This window comes from Psammomys obesus, unplaced genomic scaffold, assembly GCF_907164565.1.
Source record: "Psammomys obesus unplaced genomic scaffold, mPsaObe1.curated_primary_1811, whole genome shotgun sequence".
NCBI classification, from domain to species: domain Eukaryota; kingdom Metazoa; phylum Chordata; class Mammalia; order Rodentia; family Muridae; genus Psammomys; species Psammomys obesus.
In genome coordinates this window covers 1,134,011-1,150,010 of record NW_026590715.1, presented here as the reverse complement: position 1 = coordinate 1,150,010, position 16,000 = coordinate 1,134,011, and the positions used below count along the sequence as shown (strand labels likewise).

At 42.2% G+C, this 16,000-nt stretch overlaps 1 protein-coding gene across 2 annotated transcripts in view; it reads right to left on the bottom strand.

The window, feature by feature from the left end:
* Positions 1-2,213: 2,213 nt before the first annotated feature.
* The window catches only part of Gabre (gamma-aminobutyric acid type A receptor subunit epsilon), an 18,336-nt gene continuing 4,549 nt past the window's right edge, over positions 2,214-16,000 (bottom strand). The window contains exons 2-9 of one of the 2 annotated variants that reach the window (XM_055608746.1): positions 15,622-16,000; positions 15,176-15,243; positions 10,695-10,915; positions 9,910-9,992; positions 8,464-8,601; positions 4,630-4,782; positions 4,285-4,484; positions 2,214-4,101 (exon numbers count right to left, since the gene is read on the bottom strand). The exon at positions 15,622-16,000 is cut by the window's right edge and continues 721 nt beyond it. In XM_055608746.1, the coding sequence (XP_055464721.1) occupies positions 3,706-4,101; positions 4,285-4,484; positions 4,630-4,782; positions 8,464-8,601; positions 9,910-9,992; positions 10,695-10,915; positions 15,176-15,243; positions 15,622-16,000 (1,638 nt within the window). In that variant the 3' untranslated portion in view covers positions 2,214-3,705. The remainder of the gene's footprint in view (positions 4,102-4,284; positions 4,485-4,629; positions 4,783-8,463; positions 8,602-9,909; positions 9,993-10,694; positions 10,916-15,175; positions 15,244-15,621) is intronic. The other variant, XM_055608747.1, reaches the window with a different exon arrangement.

Sequence of the window (16,000 nt, the reverse complement as noted above, 5' to 3'; positions counted from 1 at the left end):
GGTTTTTTATTCTGAGCTCCTTTGTTTTCAATTGTATTTAATAATTAAATGCCTAAATCATGATTGACTTATGTAAATTTACTATTGGCTGCATCCCATGGGTTTTGCTAATGTAATATTTTACTCATTAATTTTTCAGGTATATGCCCAAATTACTGTTTCAATTATTTTTAATTTTAATTTTATTTTATTAATTACATTTTATTCACTTTGTATCCCTGCTGTAGCCACATCCCCTCCCAATCCCACCCCCCCTCTTCTTCTCCTATGCCCCTCCCCCAGTCCAATGATAGGGTAGGTCCTTCTCCCCTTCCCTCTGACCCTAGTCTATCAGGCTCATCAGGACTGGCTTCTTCATCTTCCTCTGTAGACTAGTAAGGCTGCTTCCCCTCAGGTGGAGATGATCAAAGAATCAGCCACTGAGTTCATGTCAGAGATGGTCCCTGTTCCTATTATTGGGGAACTCTCTTGGAGACTGAGCTGCCTTGGGCTACTTCTGTGCAGGGGTTCTAAGTTATCTTCATGCATGGTCCTTGTGTGAATTATCAGTCTCAGAAAATAACCCTTTGCCCAGATTTTTTGGTTCTGTTGCTCTCCTTGTGGAGCTCCTGTTCCAATTTCTTCATTGTTAAACACCTGACTACATGATTTCAAGATCTGTAAATGGTAGGGATATCATATATCATAAACTTTATTGTAGAACAATTATGGAATCTGATTTGTATTATTTCTATACTTCTAAGTACATTTAAATGTGTGTACTCACAATTTACATGCCTAGTTTGCTTAGGAGCCAGATGACTATATATCCCTTAAAGAAGTGAAAGGGAAGAAACATCTCCCTTGTTCCAAGTGTTACTGACCATTTGCAGTGACTTAGAACATCAAAAAATATGTTCTAACCATTTCAGTAGGGATATGGGTACTTTTCATTTTTGTGGCACTGTGGTTTAAATGTAGGGCTTGTGTATGCTAAGCACACGCTCTACAACCAAGCCATGACTCCAACCCAGGAATATAGGTTTCTTGTAAGAATAGGTGGTTGAAAATCACAGTAAGGCTGTTATGACAAAAATGTCAGCTGTTCACAAGACACTTTTATCTCCTCGGGGTTCCTGTTATTGGTTGGTATGGAAGTGTGAAAGAATACCAGGGCTACCACTCAATACACTTTCAGAAACTTCTTTTGAGTGGTAAACAACTTAGGTCTCCAGCTTGACAAATGATTTCTATTTGGGATAATGGTATTAAGATTTTTGGAATACAACTCCACTCCACTCCTGATAGATTGTATGACACACTCCACTACTGGAGGATCGTGTGACCAGAAGAAAATGCCTCTTTCTTTGTGTCAAAACATATCTATCTTCACAGCATTCTACATCAGTGTGTGTGTGTGTGTGTGTGTGTTGCTTGCTTGCACACATTCGAGCACAAGCAAATGAGTCTAGTGGCATCTGGGAGCTTTCTACCTCTGATAAGTTACAAGAAAGAGTGAAAAGCACTATAATAGGAACATGGAGGGTATGGAGGCAGGTCAAAGAATATATAAAGGCAGCCACACATTCTGGTGGTTTTGTTCCTTTCATTAATACTAATGACAGAAAGGTACTTGGTACATATCTGGTAGGTGGATAAGAGATGGGAACAAACAATGATTTAGGCAATATATTTTAAGTCTCAAAACCTGAGCTGATTGTTAGAGCCAAATGATGGGTAAGTACTATGAAATGCTGTCTTCTGCCCATGACATGGCCTCTGCACTCATGAATTTACAACAGCTGCAAACACCTATACTGGGCTAATACAAAAATGGGCCTGTTAGCATTCTTAAGGGATGAGGGGAAACCACCTGGGATCCTGCACCTCCCTAGGGGACTATTGAATGTTGAGTGCTTATGCTTGGGAACAGGGATTCATGCTTTTCAGCTATGTGGTTACTGATGAGTTCCCCCACACTCCAGAGGACATGTTCATGTCAGGCAGCCCTGTAGTCACAGAACCAACCAACCAGAAAATAATACACATGCACATGAAACAGGGGAGGATTGCTATTAAGAGTGGGCTTGACAGGAGTAGAAGGGAGCTAAGATGGTGGAGGGAATGATCATAGTCAAGTTGCATTATATAAGTATATAAGATTATCAAACAATATACTTAATTGAAAACAAGCTCAGATGGTGGGGGGAAGGAGCCACACCTTGAATGCTTTGCTGATATGTTTATTCATATATTTCTCCTTTACAGATGATGGTGACTAAAAGCATATGGATTTCCCAATCCCACCCACTCCCATAAAGTACAGACATTGATTCTGTTCAGCATATACAAGCATTGGGGCATGTACAAATTCGTTTAACTGGGTTACTAGAGACAGGAGCTCAACCTGTGGAGCAGTCTGAGCATCTCAGGCCTAGTTATGGGGCAGCCCCAATGCTGAGGCGGGCCTGTCACTCTAGGCCCTGCCACTGGGGTGCCAAGAAGGGAAACAAAATTGAGGCATGGTGACCAGAGCTGCCTAGCCCTGCCATGCAGTTTAACAAGTGACAGGGGCCTTCAGATTGGCTTACAGCAAGATTCACAGTCCCACAGAAATCTGTGTCTCAAAGTTACCACCTGCATAATTTAGAACAATCTGTGACCAAAGATGTCACAGGGCTATAACAAAATTCCAAATGGAAATTTTCATCAATAGTGTTTTGCCAAAGGGAAATGTTATACAAATTTAAGAGAGTTCAATTGATTGCGATTGCGAGTGCCCCAAGGATGGCAGTGGACTGGCTTATGGGTCCAGGGACAAAGAAAGCAGTCAACCAGTTAGATTGTGCCTGAGGTGAGCACCAATCAGTGGCAGGTAATGGCCGCTGCAGAACAGACTGTTTTGCTTCTTGGCCCTAGGAAGTCACCAAAGCCTAGCACCTGGATTAGGGCTGGGAAAGTCAATGGGGAAGTTACAGAAAGAATCACAAGGGTCAAGGAAGAGGAAGAAGGCAGCATACAAAGCGGGGGAAATTACAAGCCTTGGACACAATAATAGATACCCATTAGATGAAGGGAACTGAATTGGTAGTGCAGATGGAGGCAGGTGGGGAGAAGGAGATGGCACAGCAGCAGAGAGTGGTCACTTTCCCAAACAGGCCCACTTGTGGGGTCCTCTTCTCCTACAGATTGTGTGTGTGGGTTCGTGCCTACAAGCATGTGTGCCTGTGTGTGTTGGGGGGGGGCAGGGGTGTAGAGCAATAGAGGGAATAGAGAAAAACAAAAGTGTAATGGTCTGACTTAAAGACTTCAGGATGGGAACCCTTCTATATTGTCACTCTGTGCATTTTGGGGCTGAGCCTGAGCTGGGCCCCTTAGCACCACAAATGGAACCTTGGGCTCTTGAGGAAAAATAGTAGTGGTAAACACAATTGGGAGATAGTTCTTTTACTCAAATGTGGGCACAATGAGCATCATGAATGCTGTTTGAAGAAAAGAGAGGTGGATGTTCCTTGAGAAGGGATATTGTCTAGATTGAGTGAAGGGGCCAGCAGGAAGAGGACCAGCAGAGACAAACTTTCCTCAGGCTTGTACTGGGGACCAGGGAAGGAAAAGCTCTCTAGGCACTCCTGTTGCTGTTGCTGTTGTCTCCCAACTCCCTTGGCAAAGGGGCTTAGGACCTCCTGGGGAATTGAGGTGGTTGCCCCATGAGCTACCAGCTGGAGCCTACAGGTTAAGGCAAACGAGCCAGTAGAGCACATTGAAGAAGAAGAATGTAATGGGGAAAAGCACCCGCGAGTAGTTATCCAGGCGGTAAACGTGGATGCAGAGGCGGCCCCGCTGCCAGGTGCTGCCCTCACAACCAGGAGCCATGCAGAAATACTTTCTAAGAACCCTGAAGCACACATAGTTTCTGCCACAACGCCTCCGGGGACACTGGGGTCTTCTCGAGCTTGGAGGCCATTGGACTGGGCAATACTGACTTTCCTCTTCAGCATTTCCCTCATAGGTTACAATCTCACACACAAACACTTCCCGCTGTTGGCGGGCACGGGCACGGGCACGAGCACGGGTGCGGGCACGAGCACGGGTGCGATTATTAGCACGGCTACTAGTTGGAAGCTGAAATAGGCAGAGAAAAAACAAGGAATCGGTCAAGGGATGTGAGTCAACAGTAAAGGTTACCTAGAATTTTCTAGAAACTACACTTGCCACACCTGTTCTGGGCCCTCCAGGATTCCCATCAGGAGGTTTATTTCCTCTATAACCCCAGGGAACTTCCCATCACCAATGCCCAGTTCTTACTTGGTAGAGCTTTAGAAAAGCCTGTCGTTTCGTCACATTGTAGGTCAGAAAGTTGAGCACAGCAAATTCTAGTAGAGCACAGAAGCACAAGACGAAACAAATTGCAATATAGAAGTCCAAAGCTGTGAGATAGGAGACACGAAGGATATTCTTACAGGAAAAGGTGCCCAGCGTGGCCATGGTGACTACAGAACTGACTCCTATAAGAGGCAAGGAATGAAGGTAGACTAAGCTCCTGATCCATGCATTATACTGCTTAGAGGACACCAGAGAAGGTAAATATTTCCCTTTGTCAATTTTACTCTCTGATACATGCCCACATTTACGATTACCGTACTTTCTTACCCACAGAGACCCTGGCCGAGGAAGCCTCTATCTTGATCCAGAAAGAGACCCAGGAGATCATTGTGGTCACAGAAGAAGGGACATAGTTTTGAAAGACAATGAAGCCAAATTGCCTGCTCACATTGAAGAAGAAGGTCATGACCATGAGGTCACCTGAAAAACATTAAAGACACTACTGCACTGCAGTACTGGCCTAAAGTCCAGCATGACATATGTATCATTGATCCCACTGTCCAGCTCATGGAAAACCCTCCCAGAGAACTGGAATAAAGACACACTATTTCAGTACAGCCCAGTAGAAGCCCAGAGAGGAGATTTACTACAAGACCACGGCCAGATGAGAGATAAGTCAGCACAAGAGTATTAACAAATCCTCTCTGTTAACGGAGTTACTCTCCCAAATCTGTTTTTCCAGAGTAGCAGTAGTGAGAAAGAAGTTAAAAACAAAAACAAGCAAAAACAACAACAACAACAAAACCCACAACCTTTATTACCTTGAAGTCAAGATCTCATAGCTGATGGTTAGCTGAGACTTTCTTATCCACAAAAAAGTGGATAGGAATGTTTGTGATATAATAGCATTATCTGCATTGCTAGCCCTCATAGCATTCCTGCTTTGATTAGGTGAACATGACATGTTCTGCTATATATGAGCTACACAATAAAGTCTATGCTCTATATTCTTATGCTAGTACCTAATTTCTCCTGGATCTGGCTCTCATATATGCATAAACACATGAATGCAATATACAAAATGAATTGAAGCTGCTTCGTTGTAAGTAAATCTGAGATTCCCTGTTCTTAATCTATTTCTTTTAACCTCAATCCAATGTTATAGGAAAATGGAAGAATTAGCTGAAAATGAAAATTTCAGTTCTCTTTAGATGTTAGACTTGCAGAATATTCAGTCAGAAGACAGTTTAAGCTTTCGAATTCATTGGGCATGATGATCCTCTTTTGTTCTTACTCTAGATGGCAATGGATCTTTCAGAAGCTCATCAAACCTGTACTTTCAGCTGGCATACTCTGTTATACATGCTGCTCCTAATACTCTTCATGGTATTATGATCCCATACATAGTTTGCCCAGAGCATCAGATTTTACTCTCCACATGACATTGGACATTAAATTGTCCCAGTCGTGGCTTTTCTGTGAAAGCTAAGTCCTCAATTTCTACCTCTATGAAACTATAAACTTCTGTGACTTTGAATTAAGTAGACTTTCAAGCCCATTCCAGGAAGGGCTCAGGTAAAGCAATCAGCTTAGCCCTGAACCAACCAAACCTGGAACAAGGTCAGTGACTTTTGATGCCCATGGAAAATAGCCTTGGAAAGCAGACTCATCCAGTAATTGTCTACACTGTAGACTCTACAGAAAACAGACCACCTGCCCAGGCAAGTCAGGGTGGTCCAGTGCAGAATCAGAGCAACCTTTCTCCTTGGTATGGGAAGCACTGACCTTGGAGGAACAAAGCTTCTCAGATTCTTCAGAGAAAAGGCCAAAAAGTGGTCTAGGGTAAGTGTGAAACTTGCTGCCTGAAAAGTAGTATCTTTAACACTAGGATCCTCCAGCACTGCACCAGGGACCACCCTATGCTACTAGCCAGAATGGTCAAATTATTACTATATTTGTCCTGGAGGCTTGACTCTGATTTAAAACTCCCTTAATTGACTGTAGACCTTCACATCTGAGTTTATGTTTGTTACAAGATGAACTATGCTATTGGATTTCTCATTTTTTAAAGTTTTATTCATTCTGACTAAAGAAGAAACTTCATTTGTTAAAAGCTAGAAATTTGCCAAGAAGAGGATATTAACATGTGTTTCCTTCTTTCTGGTGAGTGAAGAAGCAATGCCAATGGAAGAGAGATATCTAGGACTGAAAGCAAAAAGAGAAAAAAGAAAAGAAAACCAACCCCAAAAATGTATTAAAAATTACTTTTGCTCTTACCTGCTTTGTCCAGATCATGGTTGGCAGCTGTATTGTCTAAAAGACTGTCAGAAGACTAGCGAACAAAAGGAATTGAAGAACAAGCGAAGAAAAAGATTTGGATGCATAGTCCCAATGCTCAATGGTAACACTACATCTTTAAATCTGAGTTTTGGAAGAGTGATTTCAGTTGATGTATAATACGGGAAAAGAACTACATGTGATGGGTAAATGTCACAGACTTCTATTACAGATGAACAAGAAAAATTTTTCTGATGGGAAGAACTGTCTAGAGAAGGAAGAAGTCTCCTTGCAATATGATGACTTCTTGATTGTGGCAACATTTCCTCAGAGGCTCAATAACCATCAGTAAAGGATGGTTCACTTACTACAGGCTATACTTTGTGAGATGATCCTAAAGCAGAGACTCTGCTCTAAGGTTCAAGGTGGCCCGAGTTGCAGGGAACTGCTGCATTCTAAAATCTGAAAAATGAGTTCATGTGTGTTCTAGCTGGAAAGAACTGCCTCAGGGTCAAACTGGGAGAGTTGGGACCTGTCTCAAAGATATCTCTGACAGTGGAAGAACCATGAGTTAAGAACAAGTAGTCTCTAGAAGAAGAAAAATAGGAAGACCTATTCCTTTCTCCACAGGGAGAGCTGTTGCTTACCTACTGCCATTGCTTCACTGATGATGCTAGCTCTGGGGCTTGGTAGTCACTAGGGTACCATTTTGAACCAATGCACAAGCCATCTACTAAACGGAACCACTAGTGACTTGAAAGCCCCTGGGCCTTGTCTCTTCTGCCACTTCTGACGATGGATCTGCAACTATCTGGAGGTGAAACTGAGGTGAAGGGTGCTAAGAGGCAGGCCCATAGTTATCTATTAGAAGAGCAAGGATCCCAAGCCAAAGGAAATAGAGTGGATTTCTCAGAACCCAGGGAAAAGCATTTGTAAAGCAGCACCCATCTCCTACCTAGTACTATATAAGCAAAGCTTTAGTCAGGTGAGCATAAGCTGTCCCTCACCCAGTGACCAACAGTAGCAGAAGCAGATTTTTGTGTCATCATCACACAGAAGCAAAGCAAAATGCTTCCCATGACAAAAGTTTGGCTGGGTGACCTGCTCCATCCATATTCTTGTCAGTACATGTGAAGAAGGTCCAGAGTTGCTCTCAGAGCTACCCTGGGAAGATTCCTTGGTTCCTCATTCAGATCACCTAGGATACAAGCAAAGATGCTCACATCTATTTCAGAGCTGTAAAGTAAAAGATCCAGAATCTGCCCCTTTCATCCTTGCCAGAGCAAGATCAGAAAACAAAAATATCATCTTGTCTATGTTGAATGCACTATGTAGCCCTTGGTGAAAATCTGTGCTCCTTTAAGACAATGTTGCTGCAGCAGCCTCTGCAGCTGAGTCCTCAACCCTCACTGGCTGCCATTAGTACTCTAGCTTCCCTTTCCACCTCCTGCTTGGGGTTGATCTTCCTTCCCATTCAACCCGCTTAAATTGTTTCTGGGTGAGGAGAAATCACATGAATACCCCTCTCCAATGTTGTCTATGTCAACAATATTAAGTTGGTGACATAATAAAGACATTGAACACAAAGGGTCTAAATGCCAAAGGTTGGCCAATATTCTGAAATACACAAGACTTTTATCTACTTACCTCATTTTTCAAGGAGCTTGGAAAAACACTTCTTTGCAGATGAAACATAGACATAGCTATAAAGTCCCAGGTTCCTTTGCAAACAGTTATAAGTGCTTAGCATATATAAGAGAAAAGCAATGTCCTACACAGTGTTTCCATGTGTTCTTTACACAGCATTTGTACAAATAGCCACTTCCAGTTATTGGTACTACTCCCTCAGACTCCACCCAGCTCTAACTCCCATTGCATACTTACCAACTGGGGTTGAGATGATTTCAGTTTTGTTGCTCATCCCTATAAAATCAAACTCAAATAGCTTCCAAGTGTTCTTCTCATTGATTTCGAGCTTGAAATTCTCCCACTTGTAGATCATTTCATGGTCATCATAGGAAACTGGAAATCAATGTGGAAAAGAGGAGTAGATGAGACTGGAAAGTCTAACTAAGGGCCTCCAAAGCATGGTGTTAGCTTGAGGTATGTTTTGGACTTTTGACTTGGCATCACCAGCTTTGAGACCTTGCCTCTGGCCTGGTTGTTGAAGTCCATTCAATAAGTACATTTTCCCTGGGATCCGAATGCAAAGATGAGTAAGCCATGAACTTACCCTCCAGCATTCACATTTCATTGAGCAATGCCATATACTGCCATGATTTTGGGGGTTGCTCTAAGTAATCTCTGCCCAAGAAACAATGGGCAAAGTGGGCAAGTTCACTTGGGGTCATACCCAGAAAAGACTTCATAGAGCACAGGGCGTTCACTAAAAGTTTTAAAAATAAATACTTTCTATATAGATGAGGTTGAAGAAGGTGAAAGGGAAGCACAGAAAGGTGAACATGTAAACAGCAAAATTTTGGGACTACTTAATTTCACAGACGAGTTGTGTAGCAGGAAGCAGCAGGGGTCAGGTCACGAAGGGCTTTGAGGTTCATTTTAAGGTCTTTAGAATTGATCCATGCCAGATAAGAAAAGATTTGAAATGAGAAAATGACCTGGCTTATATGGTACTTCAGCTAGGTCACTCTGGTTTTAACATGAGTGTAGCATGTTGGCAAGTTGCCAGTTATTGGAAGCCAGTGCAGGAGTATAGACACAATAAAATGAGTGAAGGCAGGAATTAAAACTAACAGCCAGAATGCAGAGAAATAGGTGAGATCAATAGAGATTTGGAGGGTACACCTATAGAATGTGTGGACTGTGCAGATGTAGGAGGTTAAAGAGAGCAGTGTGTCAGAGTTCTTGGCTTGGGCAATTTGGGTGGATGATGGCACCCTTTAATGAGGCCAATGGCAACACAGAAGCAACACATTTGCTTTGGAGGCAGGAGCTGGGAAGAGACAATGAATTAAGCTTAGGACACATTATATTTCAAAGTGAAGATGTTGCAGAAGTCCAAGCAGAAGATGATAAAGCCCTGCATCAAGGCAGAGATGGAGAGGAACAGACATACTTTAGATACACTTTATAAGCAGATGACTAGCTTAAGATAGAGCAAAGGTGAGAGAAGAATCCAACATAAAGCCAAGGTAATGCAAACACAGCATTGTTAGCAGGAAAGGGGTGAGGATGGAAGATGGAGGCATATAGCAACCTTGGCACCATCACAGGAAAAAAAGCAGAAGCAGAAAAATGTAAAAGGCAACAATGAGAAAAAGAGGGGCCCAGTATATCTCTGGATCCCCAGAAACCTAAGAAGGTACTCACAGCTAGAGAAAGACAGAGGGCAAGAGTGAGAATCCATTGGAAATTTGAACATGTAGAGTGAACATCTTGCATCAATGGTCATCCTGGAAGGGAGAAAGGAGCCTCATTAGGCTGGCTCTGAGCACTTAGGTATTCACTCAACATTGACCAGGGGGTCATCTCCAATGAGTGGCATCCGTTAAAACTTAGGACAAAAAGCTCAAAGGAATGATACAAAGAGAGGAAGAAGAGGTTCTAATTCTTTCTAGGCTTAATCATCAGAGAAGACTAGCTTAGACTGATTTTTTTTTTCCTTTCTTGCACAACCTAGTGTTCTAGTCCTGAACTCTTCTACTTTCTACCACCTCGATACCCCACACTACTGATGACAAGCATCTCCTTCCAGGCATTCAAGTTATGTAGACTAGTCTTGGTTATCTTTCCAACTGATATATTTCTATGCTGCCTGGGCAATTCCACCACCATGGACATGTGTTTATATACAGTGCTCACTTGGGATGGAATTGTCCGGGCAATTCAGTCATGGCAGCACCTTCTGGACTATGGGTCAAATAATAGCTTCCAAGCTTGCAACAAACTTGGCATGTGTCTTTAAGCAGTGTCTTTTATTTAATATCTCAATATCTGTATCTGCGTAGGAAGAGGTTGAATTCCTAGGCTAGAAAAGCTGCATAGGTTTTTAGGAATATTATTCAGAATGATATAGGTACTTAAGAAACCTTAGATAAAATTTTCTGAAAGACTGAGAGAGTCCTAGGAGGTGAGACACTAAAGGCTTGACATACCTAACTGAGTACAACACCTTTCCATCCTTGTGGATGAGAGCCATCTGGTTGGATATGGTGATATCATACTTGTGGGTCCTCTTAGAATTCCTAAAAAAGGTATCCAGGATCCACAACTGGCTCACCACGTTGCCATGTAGAACAAGGGTCTCAAAGGTGTCATTGTAACGAAGATGCTCATCATACCAGGTCTGGTAAAAGATGATATCAATGGAATATTCCTGGTGGGAAGGGACAGAAAACCAAATACTTGGAACTAAGCAGACAAGGGACAGTCACATGCAAATGTGGTGTTTGTCACTACTTAACACGTAATCCTGAAGACAGCCTGGTAGAACACATGGAACACTGGCCCAAGAAGCTGAGTAGGGATGAACTGTCTTCTTTTTATCTAATTCTTTCAGTGTCCAGAAACTACCATAGCCAAGATGTCAATCACATCCTCCTTGATTGCCATAACTAGGGGAGCTAAATTCCCACATTTTGCGGTGGTTAATACCATTCTTTCACAGCTCAGAGCTATATAAAGTGTTGCTGGAAATGAGTTCCTTATTTTCTCATAGAAAACTCCCCTCTGCCTTGCAGAAGAATTCCAAGCAAATCTAAATCCTGTTTTGAAGAAACAATCTTTAGAAGTGACATTTCACCATTCTTTTTACTTTTGTTGTTTGATATGGGATCTTGTTATAAAGCCTGGGGTCATCTCAAACTTCTAAGTATTCTGCCTCGCTTCCCTGGGAAGTTTCCTCAAACAGCTCTGTTTTCTGCCATAGCTGACACTGTGACCTCTCTTCTCTCTACCAATAAGGCAAGGCCTCATGACAGTGATATACCCCTAACCTTGCATCCATCTAGGTTTGCAAAGAGTAAAGCAACATATGTTTGGGTGCAGGAATTTTCCACTGTCGCATGTTCAGAAAAAAAATATTCTCAAATAGATAGCATATGGCATTCATCAATAAACACATGGGTTATGGAAGATAATTACATGGCTGAACTCAATATTTCATTGCAACTACGTCAGACCATGATACTCTTACTAGGTCAACACACTCTCAGCTCCAACACTGCAAATCAAAAATCCCAGCTCAAACGTGCTCAGAAATGTATAAGCACACACAACTCATTGAACACAGGAAAGGTTCTCTTTCAGCTTTTATTTATGGAGCATGGCTATTAATTAACCCAATCATTCACACCTCAGAATTACATTTTAAAATGAAATGATTTGATTCACGAGAGAAATGTCTCTCTATTGTCATGTGTTTTTTTTTTAACAAGGGAAATTATGTTTATGCTTTGTTCTTTTTTTTCCTTTCAACTAAGTGCCTATAACCTCTGAAGAGTATGTGCACATGAATAGATAGTTCCATAGTTATGTGGTCTCTCTATATTATGGGTACCATAAACTGTCTATTAAACATTAAGGAGGATGTTTAATAAGAAGCACAAGAAGTAAGCACAAGAGGCTTGCAGGGCAATATACAGATGGCAATACAATTGGAATCAGTTTGAAGCAGGCACCAGAGTTATGGACAATTAAAGTCTGGCTGTCTAATTTATTTTAGAAGTTGTTAAACTGAGACTCAGAAAGATAAGATGTCCAAAATCATACATCCAGTGGTGACACATTGGCTCTGCCACTCAGAGAACCATTACCATGATCTTGCCTTGTCGTTGCCCTAACTCAAAGAAAAAAAAAATGTCTTTTGGGTATCATGGTTCAACTTTCACAGGTCTTTCCTGCATAATCTTTCACCAAAAAACAAGTATCAGATGGGCCTGATGATACAGGCATATAATCTTAGATATCTGGGAGGCTGAGGAAGGAAGATGAAAAGTTCAATTATGCCCAGGCTAGACTGAATCAAAGTCAACTGGGCAACTGAGGGATATCCTGAGTTAACAATAAAGAAAGTTTTAAAGGGTGGGGGATGTCAATGATATACCTCAGTGGTAGAATATTTGTCCATCATGAGTGAAACATTGGTCACAGAAATCCAGATGCTAAAGGGCATTAACACCATCCGAGAAGAGGGAATAAAAATGTCTGTTTGCCTTTACTGCGCTGGGGCAATTGGTGTTGGAAGCAGCCACCAAAGAAAGTAAAGGGAAAATTGTTTACATGATAAACTATAAAATCAGGCAGATAATGGCAGAGCTTCTGGTCCTGCTCAGCCCTGTCCTGTCCTGTCTTGTTCTGTTCTGTTCTATCCTACACCATCTGCCCTCACAAAGAGCCTTCAAAGAATTTGCACTTTCCAAGTTGCTGGTAAAGTCTCACTTGCATCCCAGAACATGAACTGGGATTGTGGTTCATGAGAAACTGTCCTCTCCTCCAGCCATGATGTAAATCTGCTATACAGTGTTCAAAACAAGCATCTCAGTGCTGTTTATAAAATGTTCATACATCAACATATAACTAATGATATGCAACTAAACCCACCTCCTCCCTCCTCTCAGTTTGACAGGGAACTAGGGATAGATCTATTTTAGTTTATCTCAAATAGAAATGTTACGGTATTTCAGAACTGGCTCAATTAGAATCACCTTCAATAATTACCACAATGAGAGCCAGCATTAGCAACTGGGGAAGCTGTGACCAGGCAGGTTTTTTTCCAGACTGCTCACAGCTTTTAAGGTCAGACTGGGTATTTTCAGAGATAAGCTAGGAAATGAGTAGAAATATTTGATTACAATGCTCAGGCAATGGTTTTACATTTTTCTCTTCTATTCTACCTGCCCAAGTGACTGTTACCAAATATCCACTTAGCAGACTCCACTGACTGGGTTGCTACTTCTTTGACCAAGAAACCTTGCTGAGACAACCAATTGCTTTAAATACTGATGTCAGAAAAGGAGACTTAGGTGACACAAAGAACAACATAGATAATCCATGCCTGAGGATCAGCATGATCTGTGGCTGTGTGGTAGACACAAACTATTTGGAAATGAATTGAAAATGAATTAGAGGAAAGAAAGCCCCAAGTGTATAAGTAAGTACTTACTTCCTAAATGCTCAGGTGAAACTTGTGCTAGCAGGATTAATAGCTGTTGAACAAAGGTGCATTCGTCTACTATAAGCGGGGCTAATGGTCTGCTGCCACAAGGACTGTTGCAGAGGATAAAAACTAGTTCCCTCAAATTAACCTACACAAATTGCTTGAGGAGTTTTCCACTGCTTTTTGGTTTTATAGGATACTCATCCAGAATACAGAGCCAAGTAACTTAGGATCATTTGCTATATTTATCAATGTGTGTGGTCTCTCCTACTTATTAGCCGATGCAATATAGCCAATAAGTTGGTAAAGGTGGGCAGCTTATTAATGAAGGAACAAGCCAGTTTGTTAGAATTTAGAATGTTATAATAAAGAGGAAGAACAGAGACTATAGCTAGGAAACCATTTTGAGCCATGTTCACTAATTCTATGTAAAAAGCTTGATTTCCATCAAGGTTACTTACCTCCAAGTCCATCAGGTGCACCCATCTCAACATCAAGTCTCTGAACTCACCGAGAACACACAGCACTTATTAGCTTATTAGTAAGTATGTTAAAACCAAGTTTCTGGCTCTTATGAAGCTAGTTACCACAACTTTTCTTTCACTGCACATCTGAATTTTTGCAGAGCATCTCCTGTCATTCATTTTTCAGATACCATATTCTTAGCATCAAACAGAGAGAACAAGACCAACATAAAACAATTAATTACCATGAAATGTGCTAGGAAAGATAAGCTACATGTAAGCCAGAAAAATGTGAGTGCCCAGAAAGGGGCATGGTGTATGACAGGAGCAGAGTCAGAGAAGTTGCCTTAAACAAGATGCTACCTGAGCTGGACCCTGAATGAATGAAAAAGCAAATCAACGGCATCTAAAATGTGAACAAAGTCACAGCTCTGACTTTGTTGACAAGGTTGTCGTGGAATGTACTTGTTTATAGTGTGCTTGTTTTCTGTGGACTTTAATGGAGTCATAGGACAGGGCATGCTTGCTAGATTGTGGGGTTGAGGAAGCTTGCTCAGCATTAGTAAGAAGAAAACAATTGCATATTTCAGGTGGAAGATGATGAAGGCTAATGAAATCATTCTGGTAACAGTGGAAAGGGATGGAGACAAAAGAACTAAGACAAAAATATAGGGATAGGTATACAGCAAGAAATGGTAACTGTAGATGTAAGTCCATACAAATAATCAGACAAAATTCAATTGTATTTGCAGTTGTTTTTATTGTTTTTATTTTGAATGAAAAACTGAAGATTAGAGTCACAACCCCAAAGGTCCTCTTCAGGTAGCAAAGGACTTACCTTTTCCATTCATGGTCTCAATTTAACTATGGTTAAAAATCCTCACCTGAACTCCCAAACAACAGCCTACCTCTTTTAATACTACACAAACAGCAGAAAGCAGGAGTAAGTAGAACCTCCTCACCCTTATCTTAGTGCCCAGTCTAGGAAAAACTATCATCAAAACTCAGTACTCACCATGTCCAGGGTGGAAATAGGCCCGAGGCTGTTGACGAACATTTCGACAGTGACCACGGTGGGCTTCTCTGCAAGGCAAGTAGTAGCACAGGGTAAGTGTCACATAGAGGCATGGCACAAAGTAGGGAGTCTTCAAAAAGGAAGGAAGAGGCTAATCCTACTTCCTTTGTTCTTCCATGAAAAGTCCCAGTTCATGGACTGTACTTTCAAATCATTCATCTTATTTTGGAATTGGAAAAACTGAGGGCAAAAGAAGGGAAAAGTGTTGATCAAGGTCCTAACCGAGGAAGGGTCCTTGTGTCTTACCTGAAGGATCGGCTGCAGTTGTTCTTGTCTGTATGTGGTAGCTTCAATTTTACAACCCATGAGCACTGCCCCCCCCCCCAACTACATATGAAATCTGCTTTTCCTTCAGGAGAGGGGAGCACTTTATTCTGTTAACTCACCTCCAATGCCAGGGCGCAGCTTATGGTCATAGTTACTGAGGATGGTGCTAAGGATTTGAGAAGCTCTTGTCAATTTCCCACCTGAGCGCTCAGCCATGCAATCAACTGTGAGTTCTGTTTCTTTGGCTTGAAACTTCTTTCCGCTAGGTTTTGGCTCCAACTGGGACTGGGGCTCCTGCTCTGGCTCCGGCTGTGGCTCCGGCTGTGGCTCCGGCTGTGGCTCCGGCTCTGGCTCCGGCTGGGGCTCTGGCTCCGGCTCGGGCTCCGGCTCTGGCTCCGGCTGGGGCTCTGGCTCCGGCTGGGGCTCTGGCTCCGGCTGGGGCTCTGGCTCTGGCTCCGGCTGGGGCTCCGGCTCCGGCTGGGGCTCCGGCTCCGGCTG